At 38.8% G+C, this 17,563-nt stretch overlaps 1 protein-coding gene across 2 annotated transcripts; it reads left to right on the forward strand.

The window, feature by feature from the left end:
• Positions 1 to 836: 836 nt before the first annotated feature.
• LOC115796728 (uncharacterized) lies at positions 837 to 9,706 on the forward strand. Of its 2 annotated transcripts, none has more exons than XM_030753109.1 (7): positions 837 to 1,032; positions 1,848 to 1,881; positions 3,241 to 3,317; positions 4,685 to 5,658; positions 6,341 to 6,493; positions 7,257 to 7,349; positions 8,613 to 9,706. In XM_030753109.1, the coding sequence occupies exons 4-7, from the start codon at positions 5,515 to 5,517 to the stop codon at positions 8,931 to 8,933; spliced, it is 711 nt and encodes a 236-aa protein (XP_030608969.1). In that variant the 5' UTR covers positions 837 to 1,032; positions 1,848 to 1,881; positions 3,241 to 3,317; positions 4,685 to 5,514; the 3' UTR covers positions 8,934 to 9,706. The 2 variants fall into 2 exon arrangements, with proteins under 2 accessions (XP_030608969.1, XP_030608970.1); XM_030753110.1 differs by lacking the exon at positions 837 to 1,032 and adding an exon at positions 1,057 to 1,165.
• Positions 9,707 to 17,563: the final 7,857 nt, after the last annotated feature.

Below are 17,563 nucleotides of genomic sequence, written 5' to 3' on the forward strand. Positions count from 1 at the left end.
ATGCTAAAGTTCATGACAGCACAGTTAGACAAAAGACTGAACAAGTATGGCTTGTTTGGAAGAGTTGTAGGAGAAAGCCTCTTCTCTCTAAGAAGAACATGGCAGCACAGCTTAGGTTTGCAAAGTTGCATCTGAACAAACCACAAGACTTCTGCAACAATGTCCTTTGGACAGATGAGACCAAAGTGGGGATATTGTGTCATAATGCACAGCACCATGTTGGGAGAAAACCAACCACAGCATATCAGCAGAAACACTTCATACCAACTGTGAAGCATGGTGGTGGAGAGATGACCGTTTGGGCTTGTTTTGCATCTGCTGGACCTGGGCACCTTGCAGTCATTGAATTTACCATGAACTCCTCTGTATACCAAAGTGTTCTAGAGTCAAATGTGAGGCCATCTGTCTGAGAGTTAAAGCTTGGCTGAAACTGGGTCATGCAACAGGATAATGATCCCAAGCACAGCAGCAAATCTGCAAAAGAATGGCTGAAAAAGAAAAGAATCAAAGTGTTGCAGTGGTCCAGTCAAAGGCCAGACCTTAACCTGATTGACATGCTTTGGTGGGACCTTCAGAGAGCTGTGCAGAAATTAATGCCCACAAACCTCAATGACACACACTCACACACTGCTTTTGCATTTGGGTTCATTTTTTTTTTTTTTGAAAATTAATAATGGAACTGTAATATGTCATGTGTTGTTGTTCATCTGAGCATGTAGTTAAATAATTTTTAAGACCTGGGAAGAACTAGTTAATTTTTTATTATGTCCTGATGTATAACCTTACACTCTTAACCCAGATATTAATTGTAATTAAACGTTTTAGTAATCATTACTTATTCTTTCGTCTTTGGTAAAAATGTTGTCCCATTACTAAATCAAATTAGTTAACTGTACGTTTCTACACAAATATAGAGTGTAATGAACTTGTTAAGCAGAGATTACTAAAGATATTATGTTTTTGAAGTGAAGGGGCGGGGCATATTCAAACTGCTGCAACATGCACCGTGGCAAGTTCAACGGCTCCTGACTGGTAAGTGTGAAGAATAACTATTTTAAATAATACTAGCTATTTCTTTGCTTAAAAGATAGCTGAGTTCCATGTGCAGCTATAACTGAAAATTATAGTTACAGCCTACTGCCACCATTATCAACACTTTGTAAAGGTAAAGTGAGGGGTTTTGGAATCGAAGTTAAATATCGCGAGTGGAGTGGCGAGCGCGAATGTTAGCATTGGCTTAGTGTTAGCGTACTGACGAGTCTCAGTTTATAACGGACAGTTACTTTAGGAGAGATGTAGTTTGCTGAAATAAACCTTTACTACACCAAGTTTAAGCCGAGTGTATCCTGTCTCTGAGAGTAATTTTTTTTAATTGAAAAAGCCGCTCCAGTAGTGTCAAGACAGCTAAATGCTATCGTTAGCTTAGTGTTTCACATCGTTCGTAACAGCATGTGCTTGTGTTAACATAGTACACGTTTTTTTCTATACGGTTTCGTATGTACTGAAATGTAATGGTCGGACACAAAGGTTGAAATCTTGTATGACTAAAGAGCTGAGGCTAAGGTTATCGCCAGTTGTTCTTCTTCACCTCTGCAGACTCTTAAAATACAGAACTGACAACAAGTTAGAAACGTTATTAAACCTGTCAGTTGTCTGCAGACAGAAGGGTAAGCCTAACTCATTCGGCAATATTTTAACTCTAATGTGAAACGGGAAAACAAAATTTTCAGGCTGAGAACAGAAATTTCAAAGGGAGACAGTATTTAAAAGTACCATATTTCCTTGATCGCTGATGACATGGTTGTGGACAAGTGTGCTAAAATCTTTATTATTTTTTGTTCTTACAGGTCCGTGTGAAGATGCAGTGGAAGTGCAAATACTGTGAGTTTACATCAGAGAAAAGGGGTTACCTCTTAAAACATTACAGGCTAAAACATGGAAGCTACACCAGAACTGTACCATTCATTTCCTTGCTTACACCAAGAGTGTTTATGCACATTTAAGTCCATCAGTGCACTTAGGGTCCACTTATCCAAAATTCACCAGAAAGACCAAGATGCACAACTGTGTGAAACACTGACCTTTCACTGTCAGTCCTGTGATTTTTCTGCTGCTTGCACAGAGGCAGTTTTTATCACTCACTTGCGGAGTACACATTTAAAAGTTAATCACAGAGTCCACTGTCCATATAATGGGTGTAACTTTAATACTACTGTGTACTCCACATTCAATGCACACAGAAGTAAACAGCACAGAACAGGCAATTGGAAGATGTTCAAACCAGAAATAGTGTCTGGTAGTGAAACCAATGAAGTGGCAGAAGAGGAACCTGGGCCCCCAAACAACACTGTTGATTTAGAAGGCAGCGAAGAGTCCAGCGATGAAGAGCATCATGATCTTGGGAAACAGTTGGAGCACAACCTAGCTGCTCTTTTTTTAAAGATGCAAACCATCCTCCACATTCCACAAAGTTCTATCGATGAAGTTATACAACAGCTCCTACATTTACGTGAACTGTCCCAACCACTGCTGCACAATTCAGTCAAGGACATTTTGAAGCTACACACAGATGTAGATGATTCAACTGTGAAACAAGTAGTCAGGGCTGCCTCAGAGAGCAATATCATACTAAAGTATTGTGGCAAGGGTGGCTCCTTATCAACCTCTAAAAGGAGAGCAGCATATGTAAACAAAAACTTTGATGTGGTTATGCCAGTTGAGTACTTTATTGCCAGGGAAAATAAATCCAGTGCTGTATATGTTCCTATAAATGCCATGTTACAGAAAATGTTGAACAGGGCAGACATTTTAGATAAAGCTCTTCCAGTACAAAAACATGTGCCACATGAGTACAGTACATACAGAGATGGTTTGTACTGTAAAGAAAATGGCCCCTTAACAGCGAGGAATTCAGAATCGCTGTTGGACTTTACACAGATGATTTTGAAGTGTCTAATCCATTCGGGACATCTAAGAAAAAACATAAAATGAGTGCAGTGTATTGGGTGCTTGCCAATGTGCCATCAAAATATAGGTCCACACTCCAGTCCATTCAACTTGGCTCTTTTATGTAAAGCCTCTGATGTAAAAGAATATGGCTATGCTAAAACTCTTCATCCTCTGATCAGGATCTGGTTTCTTTGGAGCAAGATGGCCTAAATGTTGAGAAGTTGGGAGCATGTGTCAAAGGCACAGTGTTGTATGTGGCTGCTGATAACTTGGCTGCTCATTCTTTTGCAGGATTCTTTGAGAGCTTTGGAGTGGACAAGTTCTGCAGGTTCTGCATGGCAACGATGAGTGAGATCCAAGACAAGGAGGTAAGCTCAGGCTCTTTTGAACCCCGAACTGCAGACATTCACAACAAACAGGTACAGGAGGTACAGCAGGATCCCACTTTGGCAAAACAGTATGGTGTAAAGGGACGATGTGTACTAACTGACAGTCTGGAGCACTTTCATGTTGTTCATGGCTATCCCCCTGACATCCTACACGACTTTTTTGAAGGGGTTGTTCCTGTTGAGTTATCACTCTGCATTTCAGAACTGATTTCTAAGAAATATTTCACATTAGAAACACTGAACCATGCTATCACATCTTTTGCATATGCTTTTCATGACAAAACTGACCAGCCTCAGCCTATTGCCCAAGGCTTCTCTACCAAAGGGACCATAGGTGGAAATGGCCATGAGAACTGGGCTCTAATCAGGTTGCTCCCACTTCTCATTGGCCATAAAGTGCCTGAAGGGGGACGATGCCTGGAACGTTCTGATGCTCCTTAAAGATATTGTTGAATTGGCTGTAGCAACAAGGCACACTGAAGAGTCTATACATTTCTTTGAATGCAAAGTGTCAGAACACAGAGAACTGTTGCAAACTACATTCCCAAATTTCAAATTGCGTCCAAAACACCACTTCATTGAGCATTATCCTGAGATGATTAAGGCATTTGGCCCACTGTCAGATGTCTGGACAATGCGTTTCGAGGGAAAACATAAATTCTTCAAGCGGGTCATTCGTAATGCACACAACTTCAGACATGTGGCACTTACACTGGCTGTAAAGCATCAGAAAATGATGGCTTACTGTTTGGACACAAGTTCGTTTTTCAAGCCCTCAGTTGAGCTGGACAAGGTTACCACAGCACTGATCACATCTTTCCCCGAGAATGTCCAACAAGTTTTCTGCAATAGAGTACCCCAACTTACAAAGGTTATGGTTGCATCATCAGTCTCTGTAGATGGAATTAGATATTATGCTGATATGATACTCTGTTGGTTCATGTTCAGGCCTCCCCAAATTTCAAACAGATCAAGCAGATTGTGGCAATAAACACAGAGATCTTGTTTGTCTGCAATACAATGATGGCATGGTACCATGAACATGTCAGATCATTTGAACTCTGTGGCAGCACAAATCCCTCTTTATGTGTGGTGGAACTAAAAGAGCTGAATGATGTTTTCCCTCTGTCAGCATACAGATTTGGAGAAAATTCAGTAGTGACACTCACTCGTTATATTCTGTGTTGAGAAACCACAAGTGTTGTCAGTCCTAGCATTGCTCTAGATAGAGTCTAAATGTAAGCCTAATTGGTAATTTTGTATCTTTTTTGATAAGCCTTATGTTAAACTGAATATCTATGTCTTTGTGTATATATTTCTAATAAGCTATTTTTTTTATTTCCAAGATGGCAGCACACCAGAAGATGACCTTGAGAGTAATTTTCACAGAGACGGATATAAGAAAGGTTGTTCTGAATACGAGACCCACTACAGTGGAGGATTTGATAGGCAAGCTTAAAGATCACTGGGACTTAATTTTAACTTCAGTCTCCAGTACCAAGATCCTGAATTCAATTATGAAGTGTGCAATCTGACAGATATCGAAGATCTTCCTGAAAAACCAACAGTCAAGGTCATCCCTCTACTTGAGTTGGTATCTGTCTCAACATCTGAAGAAATCTTGAGTGGCACACCCAGTGTAGCAGATACAGAGATCCTCTCTACATCCTCGCAGGAGCGACAGAAACAGTGGCCAGATTGTTTTGATATCCCAGATTTTTCTGTTGATGTAGCATATAGACTTAGGCAAGCAGATCATCAGTTTCTTCGTGATGGTACGCACCTGAAAGTAACAAAAGAGCTGAAACATGAGATTCTTGAAAGATTGGCAGAGAGCATGTATAGTTGCACAGCATACCCAAATAATGCTCAGTTTGAAAGTGTTGCACAAGCCCTCATAAGCAAGCACCCCTCTCTCCAGGAGCGAGGCTCAACTAGTCGCTGTAGTGGCTGGAAAAATAGTCTAAAATTTAAAATGGCTAATTACAGAACAAAGCGCAGAAGATCAGGGTGCCTTGATGTAGCAGTAAATGCAGGGAAATGAGGAGGGCATTCAACTGAAGGAGAACCAGCCAACAAGAACATCAAGAAAGGCGAGATCAACTTCTTACCCAACTTTCCAGAGGGATTTAATCAGGTAGCCCTTGAGGGTGCCCACAAAGACTTGGTTAATGAAATGCAGAAGAGAACACCAAATGGACAGCTTGTGAAAGAGAAGATGGATCTGACATTTGCATTGAGAAGAAAAGAGGTGGTGAAGTCAGAACCTGCTGTATGTGAGATGGTGGAATGTTGGCCTGCTTTTTTCACAGAAGATCAGGTTAGTTCATTCATGATTAAGATAATGAGAACTTTTTTTTAAATATGTGTCTGTGTTTCTCTTAGGAAACTGCCTTTATAAAACCTAAAAATATTTATCTGTTAGCCATTCCCACTGTCAGCAAAAAAAAGTAATTTTACCATGCAGGACATGGGAGTTGCTATCTACAGCTGCCTTTATCTTTTTTGGTAAGGAATATTGTATATTGAGTTAGTCATTATTGTGAAATCAATCCCAACACCCTGATGCAGAACTCTGATTTCAGATTATTCTGAAGAGGTTTATCATCTATTAATTCCCTGTTCACAGTACGCTATCCTGCTTATTAAAAGGTTACTTGCCAACAAAAATATATAATTTGACGCAAAATATTAATAGTCTGTTTATATGTAGCAATGGTCTGCTACACAAAAGTAACACAATACCACAAACAATCAGGGCAGTAGAAAAGCAACTCCTGTGTTGTGCGCGGTACAAAGTTTTTGTCAAAGACGTTTGACTAGAATAACTGAAATATCCCCAAATTTAAAGTGTAAAGTGAGTGAGTTGAAGGGGGCTTTGTGTTTTACAGCTGACCATGTCCACACCTGTGCAATTTTTATTGCTGGCCTCACTCTGGTGCTTCCACCTTCAGTTATTAGCTGTAAAGATGTAATATTGGAGCATTTTCTGTATTTTGCAGGTATGCATGGAGTTCAACAGGATTGTTGGCAAGAATCTCAAACAGGAATTCTATGAGAGCATTGATCGGCACAGTCCTCGTCTTATCGAGATTTTTCGATCCAAGAGAGGGAACATTGGCCAAATGTTGACACAGCTTTCCCAACAAACAAAGGTTGGTCCTATTATGCACTTGCATTGTGTGCAACAGCTCATGTAATGACTTGGCTTTAAGTCCAACTGTGTTCATTTTCATGCTTCCCATAGATTGTTGAAATGATTAAAAGATTTTGAATTTAGGGATGGAAAAACAAGGCTGAGTTTCTGAACTTCACTAAAACCTTCAGAGAACTTCAGTAAAACCTGCTAGTTCTTCTCAGTGTTGTAACAGTGGGTTAATTAACCATGAGCCATGTATTTCTTAAATTTTAGGGAATGTGCCTTCAAAAGTCCTTGATTACCATTAGGGATGCACTGATATTAAAATGTGGGATGATATCGATACCCGATATTAATATTGCTGTTATGGCAGATAACTGATAATGTATACAATATATATATTTCACTACCCTTTCGACACCTTGGAAAAAACAAAACAATCCCACCGCTGACATTGATTCTCTGCTTCAGATGAACTCCTCACAATCTTGCGCTGCATCGCTGTCACATGACCAAACAAATACCACATGACCAACCTCCTCCCCTGCCCGTCAAGAAGATGGAAATAGATATGGGTTGTTAATATTGACCCAGTTTTATTTATCGGACCAATACTCACATGTTAACAAATGACTAATATTGGCTGATACCGATGTTAATGCCGATATATTGTACATTCGTAATAACGATGCTTAAGAAGGTGTGGGGACTTTATATTGTTTAATACAATCAATTGTGCTTAGTTACTTGCTTATTTTTGTCATTTTACTGCCCAAAAGACTGCAGAGCCAACTGATATTCGAACACTGGTGCTCAGAGGACTTCCTGTTATCCTTGGTGACAACCCCACAGACTTCTACAAACCAGCCTTTGTAAGTAATTTTACTTAAAGACTACCTAAAGGAACAATAACAACTCAATCTTGAATTTTCACTCTTATACATGGTTCTCATGGGTCTTTGAAATACTTTAAATTCTTTAATATTTACTTTGCAATAATGTTTTGCAGCTGTGTTGTATGACCTATTTATCCAAAGTCAGTGTATTACTTGCATTAAGTGCCATTTGACATGGCCCCTGTTTGGAAAAGCAGCAGAGGTACTGGTGTAGGAAACTAAGCAATATACTGCTGTGATCAGTGTTTCTAACAACATTATTTTAGCCACCTAAAAAATCTAGATCAGTGAAATGTACACTATACATAGAATATTTTCACTGCATTACTGTCAGTCAGACCTCTGACATAAAATTACTTTTATATAAGTTGTATAAAGATTTCTCCTGCCAAACTTCATAGACAAAATCTGTTTACTTTGCTGAACAGAGGAACGGCTCTTCTACTGCTGCCTCAGTCTGTTCGATTGTGTTATTATTTGGTTGGTTTGAGTTCACTAAACTCACACAGTAGTACACATTTAAGGATCAAGGACATGCTAGACTAACAACTCTTGTGTTCTATGAGGTAAAATTACTAATTTTTCCTATGGCATTTGGTTGGCATGAAGAGAGTGCTGTAACTTAATTTTCTAGTCAGATAGGTCCGTTGGACAGCAGTTTGAGATGCTGAAAATAGTATGCGTCCACTAAAACTGATATAAATTTTTTGACTTATCTAAAAATACAAGCTGCAGCAGTAATTGCTTATCTACCTACATTGATCCACCTGCTGCTTCTCCAAAGTGGGGAAAGGCTGACCACCATCTACTGTAGGTAAATATGCTGATGCATCTGTAAGCACCTCATGCAACCCACTTTAAAGGGATAGTTTTTTTTTTTATCTTAATTTATATCTTATGCTATGCTGTGTTGGGTTCATGTCAGGATTTGGGCATAGACAGACAGACGTGGGAAAACAGATGGCAGTTCCAGTGATTAAAGAAAACTTGTGAGCATAGTTTTAAATAATTCAAAGGATAAGGTATTGTTCCACTTAGCACTAGCACATGAAGATGCTAGATAGATGTTCTTTTGTGGAGCTCCAACTCATTCAACATTTACACTAGGAAACTAGGGCTGCATAGTATGATAAAACAGATGATATGACAGAAATTTCAATTTGATTGTGGAAGTTATTTCTTTTTATCAATTATTGATGTCACTGAAATATCATTGTTGTGCTCTTGTCATTTATAAAGGACTCAGATGACGATGACTCTTTCTGCAACATTGACATTGGGATCCTCCTCGTTCAACCTGAAGGTGCTGTGCCCTCATCCTCCCTGCATCTCAGTCCAGCCTCACTAAAAATTGTCATTGAGGGAGAAGTGGTGATGGACAACATTCAAGACCTGCCAAAAGCTATGTGTCTTCTCTTTGGACTTGCATATGCAATGCATCTCAGTTACCCCATTTCTATGAAGTTCACGTTCCAGTTCATCCAACAGATATTTCTTGAGCTGGGCCACGTTGAACTAAAACCAAAGTTACAAACATTGAAAAACCAGCTTGCGATGTAAAGAAATGTCTTGTGTGTTGTTGTCAGTGAACAGTCAGGGGGTTGAAAATATACTTGAGCAACTTTATCAACTCCATCTGCATTATCTAATGCAGTTCAGTGCAGCAGTACTGCCTCAACTTTTATTTCTTAAGAAAGTTTGTAATGTTCAGTTTACAGTGTTATAAGACACATCAATGTCAGGCCACTTGTACTCTACAAAACAGGATTTAGACGTGTATGCTCAGGGCTCCATAGTAATATTTAGTTGATACAGTTAAAGGAAAATTCAGCACTTTTCATATAAATGTCCAGTTTGTGTTGATGGTAAATGTAGTCATTTGAAGCAGTAAATTCAAAATAATGTAATTCCTCCTCAACAGCAACATTACCGCTTATTTTACAGGTTTTTTCAGTCAATAGCAGCACAGGAATTTATTGCTTCAGTTGATTACATTTACTAACAACACAGACTGTACATTTACATAAAACATGCAAAATTTTCCCTTAAACATAGTTGATCTGTGCATTTTCCAAGTTGGAGATTGTGTCCTATTTTAAGGTGTCCAGTTTTTCCAAAAGGATGCAAATATTTTTGTTGAATGCTGCTGCATTTGTATTCCTCCTCTAAACATGTTAGAATTGAGTTCAAGCACATATGCCTATTTTTACTTGCCTTTTGGATGGCAAACTTTTTTTTGAATGGCTACTGTTTTGATACTTTTTTATACTTGTGAAAAGCATGATGACAAACTATAGTTAAAATTGTCTTTTTGCGTAAGTATTCTGCAAAAAATAAAATATTGGAATATTGAAATGTATTTGATTTATTCTCTTTACAATTTAGTGTTACATTCAATACAACTTGAACATAAAAAGGGTAATAGGAAGAGGGTAAGAGGAAATGTTATTAATCATATTAACAAAATATAAATAGCTTTAAATGTTAAATTGCTTATTTGCTTTACAGTTTAGCTTAAAAGTAATTTTCACTCTTAATCCAAATTAGTTGAGTTTACTAGAAAATCGCGTGGAAACTCGTTGCCTTAAACCATTCTAGTTTTTACACAAAGATGAAACTAAACATGTTTAGTTGTGTTAACTTAGAACCTTAGTACAATGTATCAAACATGTTTAGTAGTATTTACTAAAATGGATTAGCTCTCATAAATAGGAAGAAATTTATATGAGCTAATCAATTTTAGTAAAGACTACTAAACATGTTTAGTTTCATCTTTGTGTAAAAACTAGAATGGTTTAAGGCAACGAGTTTCCACGCGATTTTCTAGTAAACTCAACTAATTTGGGTTAAGAGTGTAGAAATGAAAGAGGGTGTACTTTCTTTTTACCATGACTCTATATATCACTACAATTCATGAGCATCAAACTAAGACCCCCCCCCCCTTTTTTTTTTTTCCCCATTTTGTTCTACTTATCAACTTATACCTTAAAGCCTTAGTAAGATGAACATACAGTGAGATCTTGCAGGCAACTGTTTCACCTGGGGCTTTCCAGATGATGAGATTCAGAATAATTCATTCATTCATATACTGAATATTTAATAAAATGGCATGGGGCAATATGTGAAAGGCTTATTTCTCTTTAAAGTGTAAAGTCTTTCTTTTCTTTTTCTTTCTTTCTTAATTTTTTTAAAGGAGGCTATAAAATAATGTGTGTCCACATTTTGAGGGTCAGTGTAGAGGACTATGGCTTAAAAAAAAAAAGCTTTATATATCCATTTTGGTTATATTTTTTGTGTCTTAGTTTAAAATTCGGAACCAGGGAATTTCTTATACACTCTGCAGGATGGCTTGAAAATTGTATGCTTATTCCCTTCTGAGAACTTCAAATTTTCAAGATACAAGGTTTTCACCTGGGAGAAATGGTCTGCAGATGTGTGCTCTGACTGGCAAGTTCGATTCAAAAGTTTGGGCCATTTTGGGATCCATCTGCCCCGGGTCATACTACATTTAAAGTGTTTTATGGTGCAGTATAGAAATATCTGATGGGATTGCTGTGTATCTATGATTGCCTATAACCTGTTAGGGCCAAAATAAATCTAGCCTTTAAATATATAGCCTGGCTTGCACCATGTCATTATGTCACATAAATCCATAATTCATGATGATATATCTTAATGATATATTCCACCATTTTTCTTATGCAGTTGTTGCATAAGTCTTACTAGTTTTCTTGTGAAACTTTTCCTATAGTTATGTTTAAGACCGATAAGATGGCTTCACCTTTCATTGAGACTATAGGGAACTGAAATCATGAGTGTGGTCCGCTTGCACTTCTTTCTATCCTCCCTTCTTAATAGATTCAAATGAATGCAGTTTTGCCAAGAGCAACTGATGGAGTTAAGTTATTTGTCCTGGGCCTACACCCCTGTTCCACTCATCTCTATACAAATTCAATTTCAGTTTGAAAAGCAGACTTGCTGTTATTGCACATTTGTCAAAACATCAACATTAGTGTGAATAGTCCAGTGGGGGAGGCTCTGGCTTGCAGATTAGGATGCTTGCTTCCCTGAAGAAAATCAGATCAAGCATTGTGAGTGTCTCCCACACACCCCTTTGGTTTGTATTAATTCTTTCAAACTGCAGTGACAACGAAAGCCTGGAAACAATAGTCTATATTTATGCCATTCTAGTCTCTTCCGCAGTAGGTGTAGGTTTTCTTTTGCTAAATGACAGTCACAGTCCATGCCCCGCTTTATTAACATATGCGAATTGCACAGCAGTTAATTCAGAGCTTTTTTTTTTCTTAATTTGTATTTTTTACAAGATAAAAGCAGGAACCTTTATTGGTAGGAATAAAAATATGTTACACAAGCAAAAAGTTAATTTGTTAAAATGCATTAAAGAAGCATAACGGCAGCAAACACCGATCAATGCAGTATGCGCACAGTGTGGGTGGACAAAGCAAAGGCTAGTTGTAAACAGAAAGTTTGAAGATGAGACTGAGTAAAATAAGGGAATTGGTTGTACAGAGTTTTGGGACCAGGGTGTTCCTCAGCTCAGGGTCAGAAGCACTTAAGGTCTGATCACCTTTGGAGTGGAGCTTTGCAAGAGTGTGGGGGAGACAAAGTGTTTAAGAAGGGGTGTAGGGCTGTTGGAGGTTGCTTTTTTTTTTTTTTTTTTCATCTTCTTCTTGGATCGAGTGCAAATAAAGATGCTGGAAGCACCCAGACAACTGTTTGTCAGCGTTTTTGGCTTTCTGGCAGCATCAGATGAAGAAAGACTTGATAGAGAAAAAGGAAGGTGAATACATAAAAGTGGGATACTGAAGAGTGAAACATCAGCAGTGGTTTTGATTCACCTATTGATCTTGGCAAACTGACACTCCCTCTCATCCTTGACAGTCTTTCTCTCCTCCCAACTGAAATCTATTTTTTGCTCCCATCAGCAGAAAGGAAGGAAAACATGGCTTTGGGTTGATGATGAGTCAACTCAACCCTGGGTCACATGGTATACTTTCTTGATATAAGACTGAATAAAGTATGAAGCTGACCAAGAATAGAGTGAGTTGCTAACCTTTAAAGTTATCTTTTACTGAGTTAAAACTCCTAAATCTCTTACCATATTATATAAATGTTTGTAAAGCTACAGTACTGTAAAATACAAGGAAGAGATAGCATTTATTTATTTATGCTATTCATTCATTAAGTGTAGTTACATCCTGCAAAAGTTGGGCTAGTCATTTAAAGGTCTGTTGACTCAATATTGTCATTGTACTTAAATTGGCTGAATACGACTGTTTGTAGACAAAACCTCACCTTTGTTTTACTAAGCTTTTGTAAACATATTAATTAAATATAAGAACTGAAATGAAACAATCCTATTGTCCTTTGTTTATGCTACAGGCAGTGGTATGCGGTGAAAGAGAGGCAACAAAAAAAAAAGGATCACATTAAAACATATCATTTTGTGCTGCCTGTTTTTTTTTTTTATTATTTTAAATATGCTGACAGCCTTCTGCAGCTTGCTGCACTCTGCATGGGCATCTTCATATTTCTGCACTCCTTCCTAGCTGAAGAATTGTAAAATGTTGTTACTTGTATAGTTATTTTTTGGTACTATATTACATGTTCATTTATTTATTTAGTATTAGCTAACAATGAGGAGTGGTGGAGAAATTTTTTAGACCCATTCCTTGAGCAAAGGTAGCAATAAAAACACTATAAAACCCCAAAACAAACAAACTTCACTGCGCATAAAACTGTATTATTGGCAAATTGTACATTAAGTGCCATGAAAAAGTTTTGCCTGCTTCTTGGTTTCTTAGTTTTTTGCATATTTGTCACACTTAAATGTTTCAGGTCATCAAACAACATTTATTAAACAAAGTTTAATATTAGACAAAGATAACCCAAGTGAATACATTTTTTTCCCACAGAAGAGAATGGTTGGATGGATGGATAATTTCATTTATTAAGGGAAAAAAAATCTACCCAAGCTTACCTGGTCCTGTGTGAATAAGTAATTGCTGAATAAACCTAATAACTTGTTGGCAGCAAGAACTGCAATCCAGCGTCAGCCACATTGGAGGGTTTTCAAACCTGTTTAGGTCATGCCAAAACATCTCAATCTGATTTAAGTCCAGACTTTGACTACGACACTCCAAAACCTTCATTTTGTTTTTGTGAACCATTCAGAGGTGGAGTTGCTGGTGTGTTTTGGCACATTGTCCTGCTGAATAACCCGAGTGCTCTTGAGCTTCAGGGCATGAACATTCTCCTTCAGGATTTTCTGGTAGAGAGCAGAATTCAGCTCCATCCATTCCATCAGTTACAGCAAGTTGTCCAGATCCTGAAGCAGCAAAGCAACGCCAGACCATCACATTACCACCAACAAGTTTGACTAATGGTATGATGTTCTTTTTATAAAATGCTGTGTTAGTTTTACATCAGATGTAACAGGACTTAAACCTTACAAAAAGTTCAGCTTTATTAAAATATATATGTGAAAAAGTTCAGCTATTTTCCCACATGTCTTGGGGATCATTGAGATGCTTTTTTTTAGCAAATGTGAGATGAGCCTTTGTGTTCTTTTTGATCAGCAGTGGTTTTCACCTTTGAACTCTCCCATAGGTGCTATTTTTGCCCAGTCTCTTTCTTATTGTTGAATCATGAACACTGACTTTACCTGAGGCAAGAGAGGCCTGCAGTTCTTTAGATGTTCATCTGGGTTCTTTTCTGACCTACTGGATAGCAGATTGTTATGGTCACCCATAGATTGTACAGTAAGCACCGACTTGTCTGCAAACACTTGCCAACTACTCTCTAAGCGTAAGCCAAACCAAAACTGCATCACACTTTGCAAGTATGGTTAAATCAAAACAATCTTTGCCATTTGCCTCATGGTTACCTCAAGATTCAGTTTACAGTGCTCAGTAAAGCCATCAAATGTGCTTTTACATTTCTGTTTTTGAATGGAGGAAACTAGAAACTTGGAAACCTGCTAGCCTGGGTTTGTGGCTGTGATGATGAACATGATTTAGGTCATTTAATTATGAACAAAATGCAGGTTTTATGGGACTATCTCATGGACAGGGTCTTTGCTGGTTTCCTTGGCTTAGAGGTACTGCTTGGCTTTTGTAAGACAGAGTTTAGCTCCTTCCCTGTGCTTTGAGCTAAGCTAACTGGCTTAACTTTCAGACATGAAAGAAGTACCAATCACCCCGCTCTAACCTAAAATGCCAAAAAGTAAGCATTTTGAAAAGGTCTGTAATGTGTCAGTATATGTATGCAATGTATGAACCTATCAAGGTTCCTAGTGTTTTTATAGTCATAATTTCAACAAAAATTAGCTATTTCATTGCAGGTATATTGAAATGTGCCCAATAATTCTTTCTGAAATATTTCACATTCAGATGCAGATGGTACCTTCAGTATTACACTGAAGTCAAAAATGGGACAGCAGCATAGTAAGGTATCGTAACAGAGTGCAGCATAATGCAGCACGGGGTCATCAACTACATTTGTCCAAGGGCCGCTCTACATTTGTCCACTGGTCCTCAGTGTCAGCAGACACTGAGGACCAGATGTTCTCGTAAAGTAAAATAAATTAATATTGTATCCTAAGTAAGATATTATCATTTGATATATTAAATTTCCTTTCAAATTTATGCTATTTTAATGATGTGATGCACAAGTCTGGCACTTACCTTACATTACTGCACATGTTTTTCTCTGTTATGTTGATGGTTGTTATGGAAACACCACAATGGTGTGCAGTTGTTCTCATTATAGATGTAATGAGCACGGGAAACAATAAAATGCTAAATAAGAAACGATTTCATCTATGCACAATCTACTTTTCAGAAGGCGTTTTTGTTGTTGATTAAAAGAAAATGAATATAGAATCATGAAGAGTTCAGATAAAAAAAACCCCTCTAAATCTGCCTGGACTCTTTTCTTTAAAAAGAGCATTTATTTTTTTTACTATCTCGATCTTATGGTAAAGTTTAGAAATTACATTTTACAGGCAATGGTGAGGTGCCTTTTTTTCAGAAATGTAAATATAGTAATTTATCTACATTTTAACAAGTAATATTTTGTTTTGTGGCAAAACCAGCTAAATCTTCAGTCTGTCCTCTGCCCAGTGTGATTGAAGGCAAAAGGCCCAAATATTAGACTATGATAAAAAAGATTTCTACATAGATTCACAGAGTACAACCCCAGCACATTTAACAATATTTTAACAATAACAGAAAAGTAGATGCCAAGCCATGGGGTTCGTGACAACGGAGGGACGCATACGGGGGCTGACACCAGCATGCGAGGGTATTTAACAGGTTATAACACAACATGATTTGATCGTGTATAGTATGAATGGAAAAGATTGCATAAATATCATTCTCATTTTTGATGGTAGTGGCGTTTAGCGGTTTTTGCATCTGAACTCTTCATATTTTTTCCTCCTCACTAGGCTAATCTTGTTTTAAGTAATATTCAGGGGGCCGGATTGAAAGCTCTGGCGGGCTGGGTGTGGCCCGCCGGCTGCCAATCGACGTTCACTGGTGTAGCATATTAACTCCCACTTCCCCTTCAACTCACAGTATTGATGGTCTTAAAGAAAAACTGGACGAATTCTGCAAATGTGTCTGTCATTGCTCGTACTAACAATGTTCATTATAATTTGAACATATCTATGGAATTCTGGGTTTAAGTGATGCTCATTTGCTCTTTTTCTACATGCCAGTTTATCTCCAAACTATTACATAGGATTTTGTTGTCTTAATCTGCCACTGGTGACTATTTCTATAAAAATGCTGATGGAACAAACACTTATGGGAAACCCTAATACACTTTAGGGGTCCCTTGATGCACTTTAAGTTTGGGTCTGTCCACTGCTGCACTACATTCTTTATGTTCATACACTCTTCCCCTACTATCTCTGTCTTTCTTCACTTCAGCTATGCAGGACATCAATTTGGAAATTACTGACCAACAGTAGGCCTTCTGGAGCATCAAAATAGTGCATTAAAGAATATGCTTCTGGCAAATAAAATTCATTGATTGTCTTTGTCATAGTTTGATAAATGGATTGGAGATAAGAATTTTTGTCATATTTTTAACAACAATTTCAAAATTGTATGGGAAGAAGTTTCAATTCATCCATCCATCCATCCATCCATCCATCCATCCATCCATTTTCTTCCGCTTATCCGGGGCCGGGTCGCGAGGGCAGAAGCCTAAGCAGAGAAGCCCAGGCTTCCCTCTCCCCAGCCACCTCCTCCAGCTCATCCGGAGGGACCCCAAGGCATTCCCAGGCCAGCCGAGATACATAATCTCTCCAGCGTGTCCTGGGTCTACCATGGGGCCTCTTCCCGGTGGGACATGCCCGGAACACCTCACCCAGGAGGCGGCCAGGAGGCATCCTAATCAGATGCCCGAGCCACCTCAACTGGCTCCTTTCGATGTGGAGGAGCAGCGGCTCTACTCTGAGCCCCTCCTGGATGGCCGCACTCCTCACCTTATCTCTAAGGGAGAGGCCAGCCACCCTTCGAAGGAAACTCATTTCTGCCGCTTGTATTCGCGATCTTGTTCTTTCGGTCACTACCCAAAGCTCGTGACCATAGGTGAGGGTAGGAACGTAGATCGACCGGTAAATCGAGAGCTTCGCTTTTACGCTAAGCTCCCTCTTCACCACGACGGACCGGTGCAGCGTCCGCATCACTGCAGAAGCAGCCCCGATCCGCCTGTCGATCTCCCGTTCCCTTCTCCCATCACTCGTGAACAAGACCCCGAGATACTTAAACTCCTCCACTTGAGGCAAGAACTCGTTCCTGAGCCGGAGATGGCACTCCACCCTTTCCCTTTGTCACCAATTCTGTTCATAATTTTTATGGACAGAATTTCTAGGCGTAGCCAGGTGGCGGAAGGCTTCTCCCTTAGTGGCCTCAGAGTCTCATCTCTGCTTTTTGCAGATGATGCGGTTCTGTTGGCTTCATCAGGGGGTGGCCTCCAGCTCGCAGTGGAACGGTTCGCAGCCGAGTGTGAAGCGGCTGGCATGAGAATCAGCACCTCTAAGTCTGAGGCCATGGTCCTCAGCCGGAAAAGGGTGGAGGGTGGAGTTTCAATTCATTTCAATTTTATTTATTTAGTGCAAATTCACAATGACAGTCACCTCAAGGCAATTTATATTG

Source organism: Archocentrus centrarchus, chromosome 18 (assembly GCF_007364275.1).
Source record: "Archocentrus centrarchus isolate MPI-CPG fArcCen1 chromosome 18, fArcCen1, whole genome shotgun sequence".
NCBI classification, from domain to species: domain Eukaryota; kingdom Metazoa; phylum Chordata; class Actinopteri; order Cichliformes; family Cichlidae; genus Archocentrus; species Archocentrus centrarchus.

Coding starts and splice junctions, on each gene's coding strand:
- LOC115796728 (XM_030753109.1), top strand. CDS start 5,515: ATGCAGAAGAGAACACCAAATGGACAGCTTGTGAAAGAGAAGATGGAT. Junction 6,494..7,256: donor AGCTTTCCCAACAAACAAAG/GTTGGTCCTATT, acceptor ACTGCCCAAAAG/ACTGCAGAGCCAACTGATAT. Junction 7,350..8,612: donor ACTTCTACAAACCAGCCTTT/GTAAGTAATTTT, acceptor TCATTTATAAAG/GACTCAGATGACGATGACTC.